At 40.3% G+C, this 20,157-nt stretch overlaps 1 protein-coding gene across 4 annotated transcripts in view; it reads left to right on the forward strand.

Moving 5' to 3' along the window:
• Positions 1 to 19,746, forward strand: part of MRAP2 (melanocortin 2 receptor accessory protein 2) — a 64,807-nt gene extending 45,061 nt beyond the window's left edge. For 3 of the 4 annotated variants that reach the window (XM_017958085.3, XM_009205599.4, XM_003897857.3), the window contains one exon: positions 17,932 to 19,746. In XM_017958085.3, the coding sequence (XP_017813574.1) occupies positions 17,932 to 18,322 (391 nt within the window). In that variant the 3' untranslated portion in view covers positions 18,323 to 19,746. Of the gene's footprint in view, positions 1 to 696; positions 901 to 17,931 lie in introns of those variants that run through there. The other variant, XM_031667291.1, reaches the window with a different exon arrangement.
• The last annotated feature ends 411 nt before the right edge of the window (positions 19,747 to 20,157 follow it).

The following is a 20,157-nucleotide window of genomic DNA, read 5'->3' on the forward strand; positions in this document are numbered from 1 at the left end:
TACACACACACACACACACACACACACACACACACACACACACATTGTGTTGGTTCTGTTTTCTCTGGAGATCCCTGACTAATCATCACTTCCGTGTGGTGTCATGGCAACCCTGGGTAGTTGAGACTTGCCTTGTAGCCTTCCAGTTGGCAGTTCACTTTTGCCGCTAGACGGTCTCTCTTTGATGGTTGTTCTGAACAATGCTCAATCACAGAACAGAGGTCATTGTAACCCTGAATGCTTCTAACAAAGTAAAGGAAAAATAACTTTTTTTAACATTTAAGAAAATAATGGATCTTCCATCAGGACCACATTTTGAATGCTTCTGTACACAGTCTGACACAGCATAAGATATGGCATTTGGTTGCAGTATTTAATAATAGAAAAGTGAAAGAATCAGACATGTGGAAAAACATTGAAATAAATCTGTTATAAAGGCTTTTAGGTCTTAACAAACTTGTTATTTGCTTGGCAGGAATTTTTTTCTTAAGTGGACGTTGTTTTTTTCCATATAGCCAATATTAGTAGAAAACAACTAATTTTAAGTTTGCTTGTGATAATTAGGGTGTGGGGGGAAGGACAAGACAACATTGAAAATAATAAGAGCCATTTTTTTTTGATGCCAGGGTCAACGAATTACTTTATATCTCACGAAGTCCTCACAGGAAGACGAAGTAAATTCCATGTTACCACATTACAGATAAGAAACATGAGGCCGAGACACTTGTCTAAGGCTTCATAGGTTAAAGAAAAAATGTGGAGTCAAACCTCAAACTAAAGTCTCTTCGGTGCTGAAGTTCCTGTCATTAACCACTACACTATCTCAGATTGGCAATTTTTAATCTCTTCCTTCTATTGAACTGAAGATGTTAGCAAGCAACCAGATTTGTTATTTTTTCCGTAAGTTGCTGGGGTACAGGTGGTATTTGGTTACATAAGGAAGTTCCTTAGTGGTGATTTGTGAAATATTGGTGCACCCATCACCCGAGCAGTATATACTATACCATATTGGTAGTCTTTTATCCTTCACCCCTTCCCACTCTTCCCCCCAAGTCCCCACAGTCCATTGTTTCATTCTTATGCCTTTGTATCCTCATAGCTCCCACATATCAGTGAGAACGTACAATGTTTGCTTTTCAATTCCTGAGTTACTTCACTTAGAATAACAGTCTCCAATCTCATCCAGGTTGCTGCAAATACTGTTAATTCATTCCTTTTTATGGTTGAGTAGTGTCCCACCATATATACATATATATGCAATATATATACAAAATATGTATACAAAATATATACATATACCAATAATATGTGTATTTTTTTGTTCCATATGAATTTTAGAATTATTTTTGCTAATTCTGTGAAGAATGATGGTGGTATTTTGATGGAGATTGCATTGAATTTGTAGATTGCATTTGGCAGTATAGTCATTTTCACAATATTGATTCTATCCATCCATGAGCATGGGATGTGTTTTCATGTGTTTGTTTTGTCTGTGATTTCTTTTGATGTATATATCACAGTTTCTTTATCCACTTGTCGATTAATGGGCATTTGGGTTGGTTTCACGATTTTGCAGTTGTGAATTGTGCTGCTATAAACATGTGTCTGCAAGTATCTTTTTCATACAATGACTTCTTTTCCTCTGGGTAGATACCTGGTAGTGGGATTGCTGTATCAATGGTAGATCTACTTTTAGTTCTTTCAGGAATCTCCATACTATTTCCCATAGTGGCTGTACTAGTTTACATTCCCATCAGCAGTGTAGAAGTGTTCCCTGATCACTGCATCCATGCCAACATCTACTGATTTTTGATTTTTTGATTATGGCCATTCTTGCAGGAGTAAAGTGATAATGCACTGTGGCTTTGATTTGCATTTTCTCTGATCACTAGTGATGTTAAGCATTTTTTCATATATCTGTTGGCCATTTGTGTATCTTCTTTTGAGAATTGTGTATTCATGTTTTTAGCCCACTTTTTAGCCCGCACCACCATGCCTGGCTAATTTTTTGTGTTTTAGTAGAGACGGAGTTTCACTGTGTTGCCCAGGCTGGTCTCAAACTCCTGAGCTCAGGCAATTCACCTGCCTTAACCTCCCAAAGTGCTAGGATTACAGGCATGAGCCACTGTGCCTGGCCTGCTGAATTCTTTTATCAGTTCTAGAAGCTTTCTGGAGGAGTCTTTAGGGTTTGCTGATGATCATATCGTCAGCAAACAGTGACAGTGTGACTTTCTCTTTACCGATTTGGATGCCCTTTCTTTCTTTCTCTTGTCTGATTGCTCTGTCTAGGACTTCCAATACTATGTTGAAGAGGAGTGGTGAGAGTAGGCATCCTTGTCTTGTTCCAGTTCTCGGAGGGAACTTTTCAACTTTCCCCCACTCAGTATTATGTTGGCTGTGGGTTTGTCATAGATGGCTTTTGTTACATTGTATGTCCCTTTTATGCCGATCTTGCTGAGTTTTAATCATAAAGAGATGCTGGATTTTATCAAATGCGCTTTCTGCATCTATTGAGATGATCATGTGTTTTTGTATTTTAGTCTGTTAATGTGGTGTATCACATTTGTTGACTTGCATATGTTAAACCATCCCTGCATCCCTGGTATGAAACCGACTTGATCATGGTGGATTATCTTTTTGATATGTTGTTGGACTAAGTTAGCTAGTATTTTGTTAAGGATTTTAGCATCTCTGTTCTTCAAGGATATCAGTCTGTAGTTTTTTTTTTTTTTTGGTTATGTCCTTTCCTGGTTTTAGTATTGGGATAATGCTGGCTTCATAGAATAAATTAAGGAGGGTTCCTTCTTTTTCTATCTTGTGGAATAATGTCAAAAGGATTGGTATCAATTCTTCTTTGAATGTCTGGTAGAATTCTGCTATGAATCTGTCTGGTCCTGGACCTTTTTTGTTGGTAATTTTTAAATTACCATTTTAATCTCGCTGCTTGTTATTGGTCTGCTCAGGATATCTAATTCTTCCTGATTTAAGCTAGGAGGGTTGTATTTTTCCAGGAATTTATCCATCTCTTCTAGGTTTTCTAGTTTATGTGCGTAAAATTGTCTTTCATAGTAGCCTTGAATGATCTTTTGTATTTCAGTAGTGTCAGTTGTAATAACTTCTGTTTCATTTTTTAATGAGGTTATTTGGATTTTCTCTCTTCTTTTCTTGGTTAATCTTGCTAATAGTTTATCAATTTTATTTATCTTTTCAAAGAGCCAGGTTTATATTTCATTTATCTTTTCTATTTTTTTTGTTTTGTCAATTTCATTTAGTTCTGCTCTGATGATCTTGGTTATTACCTTTCTTCTGCTGCATTTGGGTTTGGTTTGTCCTTTTTTCTTTAGTTCCTTAAGATGTGACCTTAGAATGTCAGTTTGTGCTCTTTCAGTCTTTTCGATGTAGGTGTTTAGGGTTATGAACTTTTCTCTTAGCACTGCCTTTGCTGTATCCCAGAAGTTTTGATAGGTTGTGTCATTATTGTTTTTAGTTGGAAGAATTTTTAAATTTCCATCTTTATTTCATTTTTGACCCAATGCTCATTCAAGAGCAGGTTATTTAATTTCCGTGTATTTGCATGGTTTTGAAGGTTGCTTTTTGAGTTGATTTCTAGTTCTATTCTACTGTGATTTGAGAGAGTGCCTGATGTAATTTCAGTTTTCTTAAATTTATTGAGGCCTGTTTTATGGTCTATCATAAGGTCTATCTTGGAGAAGGTTACATCCGCTGTTGAATAGAATGTGTATTCTGTGGTTGTTGGATGAAATGTTCTGAATATATCTGTAAAGTTCATTTGTTTAAATCCATTGTTTCTTTGTTGGCTTTCTGTCTGATGACCTGCCTAGTGCTCCCCATGGAGGATTGAAGTCCCCCACTTAGGTCTATAAGTAATTGTTTTATAAATTTGGGATCTCCAGTGTTAGGTGCATATATGTTTAGGATTGTGATATTTTCCTGTTGGACAAAGCCTTTACCATTGCATAATATCCCTCTTTGTCTCTTTTAACGGCTGTTGCTTTAAAGTTTGTTTTGTCTGATTCAAGAATAGCTACCCCTGCTTACTTTTGGTGTCCATTTGCATGAAATGCCTTTTTCCACCCCTTTACTTTAAGTTTATGTGAGTCCTTACATGTTAGGTGAGTCTCCTAAAGACAGCAGGTAGTTGGTTGGTGGGTTCTTTTCCATTCTTTGGTTCTGTATCTTTCAAGTGGAGCATTTAGGCCATTTACATTCAATGTTAGTATTGAGATGAGAGGTACCATTGCATTCACCGTGCTCTTTGTTGCCTGTATACTTTGGTTTTTTTGTTTTGGCTTTTTAACTTGTATTTTTGTTGCATAGGTCATGTGTGATTTATGCTTTAAGGTTCTGTTTTGATGTGTTTCCAGGATTTGTTTCAAGACTTAGAGCTCCTTTTAGCAGTTCTTGTAGTGGTGGCTTAGTAGTGGTGAATTCTCTCAGCATTTGTTTGTCTGAAAAAGACTGTATCTTTCCTTCATATATGATGTTTAGTTTCACTGGATATATAATTCTTGGCTGATAATTGTTTGGTTTGAGGCGGCTGAAGATAGGGCCCCAATCCCTTCTAGCTTGTAGGTTTTCTGCTGAGGAATCTGCTGTTAATCTGATAGATTTTCCCTTATAGGTTACCTGATGCTTCTGTCTCACAGCTCTTAAGATTCTTTCCTTTGTCTTAACTTTGGATAACCTGATGACAGTGTGTCTAGACAATGATCTTTTTGCGATAAATTTCCTAGGTGTTCTTTGTGCTTCTTGTATTTGGATGTCTAGGTCTCTAGCAAGGCCGGGGAAGTTTTCCTTGATTATTTCCCCAAATATGTTTTCCAAGCTTTTAGAATTCTCTTCTTCCCAGGAACACCAATTATCCTTAGGTTTGGTTGTTTAACATAATCCCAGACTTCTTGGAGGCTTCTTTCATATTTTCTTATTGTTTTTCTATGTCTTTGTTGGATTGGGTTAATTTGAAGACCTTGTTTTCGAGCTCTGAATTTCTTTCTTCTACTTGTTCAATTCTATTGCTGAGACGTTCAGAGCATTTTGCATTTCTATAAGTGTGTCCAGTGTTTCCTGAAGTTTTCATTGTTCTTTCTTTAAGCTATCTATTTCCTTGAATATTTCTTTCTTTACTTCTTGTATCGATTTTTAGATTTCTAGTATTGGGCTTTGCCTTTCTTTGGTGTCTTCCTGATGAGCTTAATAACTAACCTCCTGAATTATTTTTCAGGTAAATCAGGAATTTCTTCTTGGTTTGCATCCATTGCTGGTGAACTAGTATGATTCTTAGGAGGTGTTAAAGAGCCTTCTTTTGTCATATTACCAGAGTTAGTTTTCTGGTTTCTTCTCATTTGGGTAGGCTCTGTCAGAGGGAAGGTCTAGCACTGAAGGCTGTAGTACTCTCCCCCTTTCCCTATGGATGTGGCTTCCTGTGAGCTGAACTGCAGTGATTGTTGTCTCTGTTCTGGGTCTAGCCACCCAGCAAGTCTACTTGGCTCTGGGCTGGTACTGAGGGTTGTCTGCACAGAGTCCTGTGATGTGAATCGTGTTTGGGTCTCTCGGCTGTGGATACCAGTGCCTGTTCCAGTGGAGGTGGTAGCAGGGGTGCAAATGAATTCCGTGAAGGTTTTTAGCTTTGGTGGCTTAATGTTCTATTTTTGTGCTGGTTGGCCTCCTGCCAGGACATGGTGCTTTCCAGAGAGCATCAACTGTGGTTGTTTGGGAAGGAACAGGCGGTGGACAGGGCCCTAGAACTCCCAGGAGTGTATGTCCTTTGTCTTTAGCTACCAGGGTGGATAGGGAAGCACCATTGGGTTGGGGCAAGGCTAGGCATGTCTGAGCTCAGACTCTCCTTGGGTGGGTCTTGCTACAGCTGCTGTGGGGGATGGGGGTGAGGCTCCCAGATCAATGGAATTATGTACCTAGGAGGATTATAGCTGCCTGCTGAGTCATGCAGATTGTCAGGAAAGTGGAGAAAAGCCAGCAGTCACAGGCCTCACCCAGCTCCCATACAAATCGAGGGGCCAGTCTCATTCCCACCATGTCCCCACTAACGGCCCCTAATCTGTTTCCTGGTAATGGGCAGCCAGACCTGAGAACTTGCCCCAGGTTACCCTCCTCCCAGCTGCAAAATAAAAGGGCTTGTTTCATCCCCCACCTGTGGAGTCTGCACACTAGATTGTGTCCTTCCCCGAGTTCTGGCCAGGAGGCTTCTTGTCCCATTCAAATTGTTACAAAGTTCAGCTGGAGATTTCCTTCTCCCTGTGGTGTTTCTCCCCACCAGCCCCCGGCTTCTCTGGCCGCCCTGCCGATAGATTCCTATGGTGCCAGGCAGGAATGGCTTGCTTGTGGACCCAGCGAGCTCCCAGGACCTTTCTGCTGCTTCCTCTGCCCCTGTATTTCACTCGGCCCTCTAAATTGACTCAGCTCCAGGTATGGTCAGAAACTTCTCCCAAAAATAGACCTTCAGTTTCTCTAGTGGGGACGTGTGTTCAGGAGAGGAGGCTCTCCCTTTCCCACTTCTGCAGTTGGGGCACCCACAGTATTTGGGGTATTTCCTGGGTCCTGCAGGAGCAGTCTGCTTCCTTCAGAGGGTCTGTGGCTCCTCTTGGAATTGCTAGTTTGTTCTTGCAGTCGATCTGGAGCTAAAATTCACAATGCGAGCCTCTGCACACTGCTCTGTCCATCCAAGTTGGAGTTGCAGTCTAATCCTGCCTCCCATCCGCCATGATGATTACTTTTGTTTTTTTGTTTTTGTCACATACCGTGCCAAGCACGGGGCTCTGAAATCAAGCATTTCCAGGTTTACTTATTGAGACTTTGGCCTGGATTCTTAACTTCTCTGTGCTTGAGACTCCTTGTATATAAATAAGGAAGTGTCTGCCTCCTGAGTTTATTGTAAACCAAGCTTGTCCAACCTGTGGCCCAGGATAACTTTGAATGCAGCCCAACACAAATTCATAAACTCGCTTAAAACATTATGAGATTTTTTTTTTTTTTTTTTTTTTGCTCATCAGCTATCATTAGTGTTAGTGTGTTTTATGTGTGGCCCAAGACAATTATTCTTCTTCCACTGTGGTCCAGGGAAGCCAAAATATTGGACATCCCTGTTGTAAACAGTGAGCAGACTGTGGAGCCTCTTGTAAAAGCTGGGCTCGGTGCATCCCTTAGTAAAGATGAGTCACTGTGTGAGCTGAAGGGTCTAGGTAAAGAGTAGGAGGGAGAAGAAAAAGGAACTAATTCTTCCATGGGATAGCCAGACCCTAAGCATTATATCTGCACTGTTCGAAATGTTGCCTCATGTATCCCAGCTTAACCTTGGCTGTGTCTCCAAGTGAAACAGTAAGATGAATCTAGAATAGCAGCTAGGTAGGGAATCCTGGTGATGAGTCAGAAGGATCAACACCTTTGAATTCTGATTGCTTTACATATCTGGCTCTCTGGGTGGTTTGTCACTAAGACAGTTACTTCCTAAAGTAGGACATCAACAGCATCCTTTTGGAACATGATTCCAACAGCATGGTTAAGATATCTGAGTAAGTCTGGAAGCTCAGAATGGACTGGTGCTAGATCTACCACTGAATTTAATATTTTTCTCCATGGAGGCATCTTAGGCCAGGGCCAAATGGCTCCCTAGGATCTCATCATTGCTGACACATGGAAGTGTGTGAGCTTCCCTTTGATAGTAGTAAGACACAGGATGACAGATAACACCACCTGTGCCCTGACTCCCTGTGCGCATGCCCTCAACAGACATCAGCAATGGACTGCATCATCTTCCCCGTGTAGCCAAGACTTTTGCCTGAGAATCATTTTCAAAACAGATCTCCAAGCAGCCACCAGGAACCAATCACAGTTTACCTGAGAGAGAATGTTTATCTGCCATCCCTGGCTGGACTTTCCTTTAACGTACTGGATGGCAGGAGTTGAGATCCATTTAACTGCACAGGGCCAATCACACCGCAATAAAATGGATATTTTTTTCCCCTGAATTTTTTGACCTGGGATCATGCTAGAATGAGAACTTCTGGAATCACTAACTACTTATGGCTTCTGTTAAGGGGGGGAAATATGTGCTAGGCTAGGCTGTCAGACAGTAAGAAGCTAATCCTCAAATCTTGATATAACACAACAAAGATTTATTTCTTGCTTAAACTCCATGTCTGCTAAGGTTGGCAACGGGCAAACAGAAACATCTCTACTTGCAGCTGCCCTTTCTCCACCACGCGGCCTCCTAGGTTCCTGTGACAGGGTAAGAAAACACTTGGAGATCTCAAGGCTGCCCCTCCATTCTTCAGCCAGAAGCAGCGCACATCCCTTCCTCCCACAACTCGTTAGTCAGAACTAGCCACACCCACCTGACTGCCCGGGGCTGGGAAGGGTAGTCTTCTGTGTATCCAGAAGGTAAGAGGCAGGTATTGGTGAGCACTGAGAAGGTAGACTGCAGAGGAAGAAAGACTGTTATAAAGCTGACATCACCCTTCTTAAAAGCTTTTAGGCCTAAGAAGTAGCTTTGATGGGGATTATTTTTTCCATGGAATACTTGCTTTTTTATGGTGGGGCAGGCAGGGGATCTCTTATCTGGATTTTTTAAGGACAGTGAAGATAAAAGAAGCATTTCCTCCTGCTTTCTGAGCTAAGGAGTCATTTACTCTGCATGCTGTCTTGTTTAAAGCATTATGGCCCCATTATCATAAATCTGCCAGATAGAGAGCAATGGGAAAAGCTTGGGTCACATTTTTATGTAGAATACTTTGGACTTCTTGAAAAATTGTCAAACTCCAGACATTACGTGCCTCGCATACCCTCCTTCTGTAGCCTTTGTTAAGTACACCTCATCTGGGTGGGCCTGTTCTTCACTTAGGGGCCAGTGCAAGATTGCTCAGGACCTTGTAAAAATGGGAATTATATTCTACCTTGAATAGCAATTTACCTGAATATGGCACTCATTAAAGAATGGGTACATGAAACTAAAAACTAACAGCAGGGAAATGTCATTGTTCTAAATTTTTGATATTGACCATGGCCATAGGAACTAGATGGCAAAGTGCAGATGTAGTGAGTGATTCCTGAGGAATCCCTGTCATTCTGAGGTATCTACCGCTATGAATGGGTAGAAAATCTATTTTATGTGTCTGGTTCAGTCTGTAACTTTTGTTCAGGAGTTATTATTTTTTTTCTTTTGAGATGGGGTCTCACTCTGTCACCCAGGTGGGAGTGCAGTGGCACGATCTCAGCTCACAGCAAGCCTCGACTCCCCAGGCTCAGGTGATCCTCCCACTTCAGCCTCCTGAGTAACTGGGACTGCAGGTGTGTGCCACCACACCCAGCTAATTTTTTTTTTTGTTTTTTTGTTTTTTTGAGACAGAGTCTCACTCATCTCAAATTGTAATCTCCATGTGTCATGGGAGGAACCTGGCAGGAGGTGACTGGATCATGGGGGCAGTTTTCCCTATGCTATTCTTGTGATAGTGAGTTTTCACAAGATCTGATGGCTTAAAAGTATGTGGTGATTCCTTGGCCGGGCACAGTGGCTCACGCCTGTAATCCCAGCACTTTGGGAGGCTGAGGTGGGTGGATCACTTGAGGTCAGGAGTTCAAGGCCAGCATGGCCAACATGGTGAAATCCTGTCTCTACTAAAAATACAAAAATTAGCCGAGGGTGGTGGTGCATGCTTGTAGTCCTAGTTACTTGGGAGGCTGAGGCAGGAGGATCACTTAAACCTGGGAGGCAGAGTTTCCAGTGAGCCAAGATCAAGCCACTGTACTGCAGCTTGGTTGACGTAACAAGACTCCATCTCAAAAATAAATAAATGAATGAATAAATAAGTAAATAAAAGCATGTGGTGGATTCCCCTCTCTTGCCGCCATGTAAGATGTGCCTTGCTTTCACTCTGCTTTCCACTATAATTGTAATTTTCCTGAGACCTCCCTAGCCATGCAGAACTATGTGTCAATTAAACCTCTTTTCTTTAATAATTACCCAGACTCAGGCAGTTCTTTATAGCAGTGTGAAAACAGATTAATACAGGTGCTTTGGTGAACATTAGACTTGTCCGTTAAAATTCACCAAGTTTAAGGTTATAGGGCTTCAGAAAGAGAACAGTTTGCATTTTTAGTAATTCCATGGTAGAGAGTTGGATTGAAAGAATCTAGAATAATTCAGGATCCAGTCTATTCTATAGCCAGATACCAAGAACTTGAAAATAATGCACAAGGCTAAAAACCTAATAACAAGAGTGTTGTAGTTTTTCTCTAGAAATATGACTTTTTCTCTCTTGTATTAGTGTACTTTTAATATTAAAGCTCACTCTTTAGCAAGGCTTATAGATAATTTCCTTCTAATTATAGCCTTCTTGAACCTTTCATGACCTGCTCAAATCTTCAGTAATATGCTTAAGCCTTTAGTTTTGTCCCATTCTTCCTCTTTCGTAAATAACCATTTTACTTTAGCACAAAAATTTACTAGACAGATTCTTTCTTATACAAAATTGTTCTGTTTTCTTTTTAACCTTCCTTACCGAAAGTTCATCTTCTTTCTTATAACTTTCTCCATGTGTCTCTCTCCTGCTTACCAGTAGAGATGGACTTTTGCCATGTTGCCCAGGCTGATCTTGAACTTCGAAGCTCAAACAATCCTCCTGCCTTGGCCTTCCACAGTGCTGAGATAACAGATGTGAGCCACTGTGAGATATGACGAGATTTCTCTTCACATAGCCTGATCAATCCTTTATTCTTTAATTCATAGTACCCACCCCCTCACCCCTTTTTCCTTTTTCTCTTTTTTTCCTTTCTGCCTTTGTTACATGCCCGAACACGCCACAGTACCAGGCTTATCAGTACGAGCTCACATTCCTTTCCTTATTTAAAAAAAAGACTAGCCCTCTAGCTCATTACAGACACCTCTTCCCCTTTTCCCCTCTCTCCCTTACATGCCCACCTTATCTAAAAAAAGTTCAAATGTCTAACCAACTGAGATTAGTTCAGATTGTGCAACCCAACCCCGGCCAATAGAAACAGAGTACAGGGACAGGACTTGCATCAGAAATACAGGCTTTCATGCCCCTTTGTTCAAGTGTGCTCTCGTGGCAACTGGCCAAAAAACAAACAAACAAAATCCCTCAACACAAAAGTAAAATTGCTTTACTAAAAATCCTTTGTTTGAGTGTTCAAGCTCTTTAAGATTTTGAGGGTTATTCCCAACAGCCACCATACCTGGCCTGTTTACTTTTAACAATTACACCTGGATTCTCATAGAAACTGAGATATTAGACAAAGCTAGTCATCATTTTCAGTTATTTCCCGTTAATCATTTTTATAGCCTGTGAATATCAGGTGTTCACCTAAGTAAGAACCTTAAAGTTAAATATATGGGTATTTTGTCAATAACTCAGAAGATACAGCTGCTTTTATTAAGCCAACAATATGAAATTAGTCTTACATACCAAAGAGTTTCAGAAACAAATTTATTCTGTTTTTAGAGTGAGTTTGTAATTTCATCACCTTAAAACATCTAGTACAATCTTGATGAACAGTTACCCCGGCAAAAATGTATGCTGACAATTTTGAAGACCTCTCTATTTTTATTTTATCAACAAACTTAAAACCAGCTTATTTATCAAAAATTTACTTAAGTAATGTGAACTAAAAACACTTGAGTTAGTTACTATATTTTTGTTACAGTACTCAATTTAAGTGCTTTTGTTCCTTTTAAATTTATTAATCAGATCTCTTTAATATATTTTAGTAGAAAAATATTATATACACACAACATTAAAACATACAGACAACACAAATACATAGAAACAGATTATCTAGCTTTCATTTGGATATTTTAGTCATAAGACAATGTAACATAGTAATACAAACTCAGTTTATAGAAGGACAGTTGAACTCAAATTATATTTCTGACAAAATGGGACCTGTTCATATGGCTAATGTTTATTTGCCCCAATATATAATCTTATTAAGGCTGTGAACTAAAATTTTGGATAAGGAAATTTTCATAGCAGTTTGATAATCATAATAAACCTTTATTATTATCCTTCATTTCAGTTTCAAATGAGTTTAGGGTATATTTTTAATATTTATGTTTTAGCCAGGACTGGCTAAATTGTATAAGAAAAATAAAATCTTCAAGTGGTCTTGAATTTTTAGTAACAAATTTATCTTTTGTTTGCTAGTCTGGTTTGCTTGACTAGTCAATGTGGGTGAGGAAGCATTTTAACAGGTTTTTTTTTTTTTCCGGCTTTTTCTAGTCCCTCCGTAGTACATAAAGCAATTTTTATGCCAGACAAAGATATAATATTCCTCTGAGCTCAAGATTTTGACTTGTTTGATGTGAGAGACTAACTTTGATAAACATTTATGTAGTTATTTGCTTTTAGAATACCAATCCTTTAAGTGTTCCATTACACAAAGTACTTTTTAGTCAGACAAACCTAGATTTACATTTCCAAAGGTGTCTAAATTGTTGGTTTTCATGAACCTGTTGTAATCTCTAAAGCTGTTAAGTTTTTTGCATTTTGACTGGAATGCTATAAGCAGTGAGTTTGTCTTAACACCAGCAGAAAAGTCAGCAGATTCAAAATAGGCAGAAAAAAAAATAGAGAGATAGAGAGCCTAAAAGCCTTTGTGTATTAACTCTGTAGTTGCAGTTTCTATTTCAGCTCTAAGAAAAACAGGCTTGGGGAGTTTGAATGATCTCCATGATGCCCATTGAGTTTGTGTGCACCAGGAAAAGCCACGTAGCCAGCTGGAGTCCCAGAAGACCTGGCATGCCTTCGTGTTTGAGAATCTCATTTCATTTCTTATTAATGTCTTAAAAGCAAAGAAAATCCCATAAATCGTGTCAGGGGAATGTCAGGAGTTTGTACTGGTGTGCAAAGAAAATTCATTAAATCTTGTCAGGAAAATGTCAGGAGTTTAGACTGGTGTCTTACACAGTGGCATCCGACATAGTGGTTTTTAATTAGCCATCCTGCATCCACCATTTAGGATGTTTATTTTTGCTCTTGGAAGATTTTCAGAAACAAGCAAGGGGGAAGGGCCAAATCATTTACACACATGCATAACCAAACCCAAATCAGAGTGTTCACAGAAATTTTAACCCAGGCATGCAGATCAAACAAAATATTAAACTAGGCATGCAGAAAGAACCCAAAATGAACTCACCAGAAAAGACATGCCTCTAAGACAGATTGTAAATTCTGTAGAAACTGGAGTACTCTCCACAAGGACGCTTCTCAGGAAGGGCTTGCCAAAAAAAGAATTTTATAGTTCCAAGAGAGATGCAGCATTCTTCATTGAAGGTAGGCTTATAACCAAACCAAATCTCAGATAAAGTCAAAAAGCCTCTCTCAGGAAGAAGGAGCTTAGCCTGAATGAAAGCTTGCCAGGGCAGAACAGGTGAGCCATGGAAGCAGAGAGCTCAAAGGACTCAAGGTGAGCACAGCCCACAGGTTCCAAGAATCACTGATTCCTTCCGAAAGTGATCTTGCTTCAGGTTCCACTTCTGGAAACCATTTATGTCAACCTAAAAAACAAACACTGAGAGGTTCTCTGAAAGAAAATGATGTTTACGTGGTAATGGGTCATTGCAGTGGGAATACTCATGCCATATGACCTATGTGCATATTCTGGGAAGTAAAAGAAGACAAAGGTTTTTAGAGGAAAAGTGAGGAGGATTACATGGTTGTTTGGAGAGAGTGATCCTTAGCTACAAGGAACAATATGGGTGGTGCCAGTTCCAGGTTGGACAGGCAGTTGCTGGGCAGATGTCCTTATAGTATTTTTTTGCACAAGGTTATGGTTTTTGCAGTCTTTCATGATGTTTTTTGTTATCAGACATTTGTGAGTGAGAATTCCTACTTCACAGCCTTCCCCAGCTCTATTCATCACGATTTTTTTTCTTTATATAACATTAAGTGACTCCAGATTTATTCTGACAACTTCCACAACTTACAGGTCTTTTTGTTTATCAGTCAAGGAAAGAAAAGACAAATAAAAGTCCAGTGTATTGAGTGTTTAATATTTACTGGACTCTAAGAGTACAAAGATGAACTTTTTGCTCTTCTCAGGAAGGGAAAATCAGACACATTGTACTGTTGCCATACCAAGGGATCATCAGGAGGAAGCTAGAGGGGAGGGGGTAGCCATGGGAGCACAGGGTAGCCTCAGGGGGCAGGAAAGGCACCTCAGAGGGGCTTTAATGTATGCTACCTTAGCACTGTCCTGGGAAGGGACAAAATTCTCTTGGTCTCTTGTGCCTTAGTTCTCCAACAAAGGTAATTAATGGACTTTAATTCCAGGAAACATAGCTGTGTTATGGAAGAGCAGCCACACACAGTTGGGCTTCTGGGTCTGCTGTCACACTCAGCTGGTGCCACAGGTAGGCAGAAAAGCTATTTCTCAGAGCTTCTTAGCCTTGGAATTGAGGAATAGTGTGGGCCCCAGCAATCTTAATTATGCTTTCTCCAAATGCTTTGTGAACCCCCAAAATCTGAGACAGGTCTCAGTTAATTTAGAAAGTTTATTTTGCCAAGGTTGAGGACACACACCCATGATTCAGCCTCAGGAGGTCCTGAAGACATGCACCCAAGTTGGTTAGAGCAGTGTGGTTTTATCCATTTTAGGGAGACATTGGTTCATGTTGGGGGAACCAGCCCCCACTATTTCAACATAGGTTCTTTTCTATTTTCCCTAAGTGTTGGCCAGTCTGAGAAATAAAGAGAAAGAGTACAAAAGAGAGAAATTTTACAGCTGGGCCTCCGGGAGTGTCATCACATGTCAGCAGGTTCTGTGATGCCCACTGAACCTCAGAACCAGCAAGTTTTTATTGGGATTTCAAAAGGGGAGGGGGGTACAAACAGGGAGTGTCATCACATGTCAGCAGGTTCTGTGATGCCCACTGAACCTCAGAACCAGCAAGTTTTTATTAGGGATTTCAAAAGGGGAGGGGGGTACAAGCAGGGAGTAAATCACAAAGATCACAAGCTTCAAGGAGCAATAAAATATCACAAGGTAACTGACAGAGCAAGATCACAAGGCCAGGGTGAAATTAGAATTACTGATGAGGTTCCATCCCGCTGGGCACACATTGTCATTGATAAGTATCTTAACAGGAAACAGGGTTCCAGAGCAAAGAACCAGTCTGACTAGAATTTGCTAGGCTGGAATTTCCTAATCCTAGCAAGCCTGAGAGCTCTGCAGGAGACTAGGGTGTATTTCATCCCTTATCTTCAACTGCATAAGACAGACACTTCCAGAGCGGCCATTTTAGAGACCACCCCCTGGGAATGCATCCTTTTCCCAGGGCTATTCCTTGCTGAGAAAATAATTCAGTGATATTTCTCCTATTTGCTCTCTGCAAGAAGAGAAATATGACTCTATTCTGCCCAGCCCCTCAGGCAGTCAGACCTTATGGTTATCTCCCTTGTTCCCTGAACATCGCTGTTATCCTGTTCTTTTTCAGGGTGGCCAGATTTCATATTGTTCAAACACACATGCTTTACAGACAATTTGTGCAGATAATGCAATCATCACAGGGTCCTGAGATGACATACATCCTCAGCTTATGAAGATGACAGGATTAATGTAACATAACAAGATTAAAGACTGGCACAGGAAATTATAAGAGTATTGATTAGGGCAGTGATAAATGTCCATGAAATCTTCACAATTTATGTTCTTCTGCCATGGCTTCAGCCGGTCCCTCCATTTGGGGTCCCTGACTTCCTGCAACAGGTTCAGTCTGGAAAGGCGGGACAACTTGAAGCAGGGAGGGGGCTTCCAGGTCGTAAGTAGAGATAAGAGACAAATGGTTGCATTCTTTTGAGCTTCTCATTGGCCTCTCCAAAGGAGGCAATCAGATATACATTTATCTCAGTCAGCAGAGGGGTGACTGAACAGAATAGGAGGCAGGTTTGCCCTAAGCAACTCCCAGCTTGACTTTTCCCTTTAGCTTAGTGATTTGGGGGGGTCCAAGATACTTTCCTTTCACAGCTTTAAGCCAGTCTTTTTCCTAGGTGACATTTTAGTTTATCAGGTTGCAGGTTGCTGGCACACTCATCCCTTTTCTCAAATATCTTTTATACCTGAGTGAAATGACAATTGAGGGAAACTCATTTACAGAAAAAGAAAGAAGACCATGTAAATTTGCACTAAAGCATAAATCTTCAGTCTCTCTAAAATGATTTTCTCTGAATTCTGAATACCTGACATAGTAGAATATTGGATTCTTGCATAAAGCCTTGACCTTCACAACATGTTTGTGTAGTGGGCAATTAAAATTGTTAACCAGGCTTATTACTAAAAGGAAAAATGCAGGTTTCTGAGAGGATTTCTTGCCTGATGTCACCCAGGTAACCATGCTAGGAGATAGATCTGATATTAAAATTCCTTCAGCTAGCTGGATTACAAACCTTCTAGGGTTGCTGACCTCTGAAATCCAGGTGATTTTGATAATTTGGAGTTTAGTGATATATGAGCAGGTTTTCCAGACTTGTGGTTTTTTTTTTTTTTTCTCCTCTGCCCAGATTCTTACAGAATTTGGTCATAAGTGCTTTTTCCCTGAGTGATAGGATGGGAAGGAAGAGATTTAAGAACTGGAAACACTGAGAGGATTACAAATCTGTTGAGCACAGACTCCAGAGCCTGATTTTTGGCAGGTTCTGTTCTGGACTTGAAAACACGTTCAGTAATGATTTGTGCCCTTAAGGAGTCACTACCTGTGCATGGGCAATTCTTATTTAAGAATTGCCTGGAAAGGATGGTGATGAAAGTAGATGGAGTATCAGGTTCTCAGCTTACCTGGGCTCTTTCATGCACTTGTGGGACTAATTGAGAATTGTTTTATTCACTCATTGACTCATTTATTCCCCTTGAACTGCTTATTTGTTCCACATTAAAGGAAACAAGGAATTAGGAATCTTAGATTTATTCCCACTCATATCACAAACTGATTGTGTGACTAAGTGGGCAATTTGACTGTTCCTTACCTTAGTTCATACGTTTGTAAAATGCATATCATAATTCTTGCCCTAAGTGACTGTTTTGGTTACTTTAGAGAATAAAGTGAGAAAAATTGTTATTATAGCATTTTGACAAATATTTAATGTACCCCTATGAGATAGTATTATTATTTTTAGGCCAGTGGTTCTAAACTTCGGTATGAGTAATGATCCTTAGAGAATATATGAAAATGCGGCTGGGTGTGGTGGCTCAAGCCTGTAATCCCAGCACTTTGGGAGGCCGAGATGGGTGGATCACGAGGTCAGGAGATCGAGACTATCCTGGCTAACACGGTGAAACCCCGTCTCTACTAAAAAATACAAAAAACTAGCCGGGAGATGTGGCGGATGCCTGTAGTCCCAGCTACTGGGGAGGCTGAGGCAGGAGAATGGCGTAAACCCGGGAGGCGGAGCTTGCAGTGAGCTGAGATCCGGCCACTGCACTCCAGCCTGGGCGACAGAGCAAGACTCCGTCTCAAAAAAAAAAAAAAAAAAAAGAGAATATATGAAAATGCATATTACTGAACCTACATTCACAGATTCTGAGGGTCTGTGACCAAGGAATCTGCATTTTAAGAAGCACTTCAAGTAAGTATGATGCAAATGGTCCAGGAATTCCACTGAAAAATACTAGTGTGTCTGCAGAATACTGGGGAATTCCTCAGCAAGGTGTCTGTTTTCAGGATGATCTGGGGGCCCTCATCTTGAACCCTTTTCCTTGGGTTTATTTGTACATGTTCAGAAGGGATTTCTCTTATTTCTTATGTTTGTCTGCATGCCATGCAAGGGGCTTACAATCAATAGGTGCTTAGTGGAAATGTGCTGGCCTGCCCTACATGCAGAAAACCATGATTCTGCAGGTGAATGGACTGGAGTGTAAGCAATCTTTTGTTTTCTTTTTTTAAAATAGCAATGCAGAGTCCTCAGAGAAGAGATTCAGAATGAACAGCTTTGTGTCAGACTTTGGAAGACCTCTGGAGCCAGATAAGGTATTTTCTCGCCAAGGCAACGAGGAGTCCAGGTCTCTCTTTCACTGCTACATCAATGAGGTGGAACGCTTGGACAGAGCCAAAACTTGTCACCAGACCACAGCCCTTGACAGTGATGTTCAACTCCAGGAAGCCATCAGAAGCAATGGGCAGCCAGAGGAGGAGCTGAACAGGCTCATGAAGTTTGACATCCCCAACTTTGTGAACACAGACCAGAACTCCTTTGGGGAGGATGATCTTCTGATTTCTGAACCACCTATTGTTCTGGAAACTAAGCCACTTTCCCAGACCTCACATAAAGACCTAGATTGAGAAACATGCTCTGTAAAGGGTCTTCCTGAAGATATGGATTCTATCTTTATGTGGCAAGAAATCTACACCCACCAAAATTGTGTGTGTTTGGGGGAGAGAGAGGCACAGAGATAGAGACAGAGAGACAGAGAAGAGACCCCTTTAGAAGAGAGCTGAGCTGATTAAGCTGAATGGTTTTTTGTTTTGCTTTGTTTTTGCTTTTTAATACATTCGGAGCTTTGGTGGTATTAAAGTATTTACAACAAGCTTGTCCAACCCATGGCATGTGTCCCAAGACAGCTTTGAATGTGGCCCAACACAAATTTTAAACTTTCTTAAAACATTATGAGATTTAAATTTTTTTTTTTTTTTTTTTTTTTTTGCTATTTTTTTAAAGCTCATCAGCTATCGTTAGTGTTAGTGTATTTTATGTGTGGTCCAAGACAACTTTTCTTCCAATGTGGCCCAGGGAAGCCAAAAGACTGGACACCTCTGATTTATACTAGTTCATCTTCCTTGTTCAAAAATTTGGCCAAATAGTTATTGTCAGCATTCTTGGGTGAGGATTAGCCTACCACGTTCTAATCTGGCCCTGCCACTACCATGCTCTACCTTTAGCAAGTTGGTTTACCTCTCTGGGCTGCCCCATTTTTAACTGTAGGTTGACGTGTCTGGAGTGATCCATCCCACCTCTAATATTTTGTGAATTTATGACTTTGCCTTCAGATGAGGCTAAGCTATACACAAAACAGTATAAACTAGGGTACTGCCTCATACCTCTCGTAGGCTCTCCCAAATCTCTGTACCTTCCACTCAACCCTTAATTGAACCAAGCTTTAGTCAAGGGGTCTGAGTATCTACCAGAATGTCAGGAGACTCATCTTGCACAGTCACGGTGGCCAGTGTTTCTGGTGGGTTGTGCTGAAACAGCTCTTCTGAGAACTTCCAACCACCCATGCTCTAACCTGGGGACAGCCATCCCGTGCCTCAGAATAAGTACCAATTCATAGGTCATGCATGGTACTCTTGTCCCCAAGAAAAGTTAGGAAGGTTGTCAGCTGAGTGAGGGGAGGTGCCTTCTGGGTATCTCTGTGTTGGTGTATCTGTGCCATTGACTACAGAACAAGAAAAATACTATTTGCCATGCTATTACCTTGGCAGATGTGTGGGTGATAGTCATCTGTATTTGAGTTGAGATGGTCAGTGGGTTGTAAATTCCCCACTAGCAGATATTCAGGGTGGCCTGAGTTATGTAAACTTGTGAGCAACACAGAGTTAATTTATGGAGGAATCAAAGCTGCAGACTGGTGTTAAAACAACTTGGTTTTGTGCACACAGTTGCATGCATGGCAAGCTGTTAATCTCTGGGTGGCATTTTCATTATGAATTTGTTCACCACCTGTCTTGCTTAAGCTATAAAATAAACGCATTTGACTGCACAGAAATTTTCTCTGGTTCTTTATTTTCACACATCCAATTTTTTATTTCCCAAAAAGTTGTACCATGTTTATAATGTCTCTTGGAGTAGGCAGTGCTGACTCTTCCTTAATCTCTGGGATTCTGGTGATCTGAGTCATGCATGAGATTTCATTTAGGGATTATTTCACTAAAATCCTTTTTCTATGACGTATTTTAAAGAAAATATCATTCTTTAAGACTATAACACTAAACAGTAAAACAAAGCATGGAATTTTTTTTTTTTTTGTAATTAAAGTGACTAACATATTTTTACAAATAGATGCTATTTTCATGAATTTTTTATGCAAGAGAGCAAGAGTATTAAAGAATGCTGAGTTTGTTAACTTTTTTTTTTTTTTTTGAGAGATGGAGTCTTGCTCTGTCACTCAGGCTGGATG

This window comes from Papio anubis, chromosome 6 (genome assembly GCF_008728515.1).
Source record: "Papio anubis isolate 15944 chromosome 6, Panubis1.0, whole genome shotgun sequence".
NCBI lineage: Eukaryota > Metazoa > Chordata > Mammalia > Primates > Cercopithecidae > Papio > Papio anubis.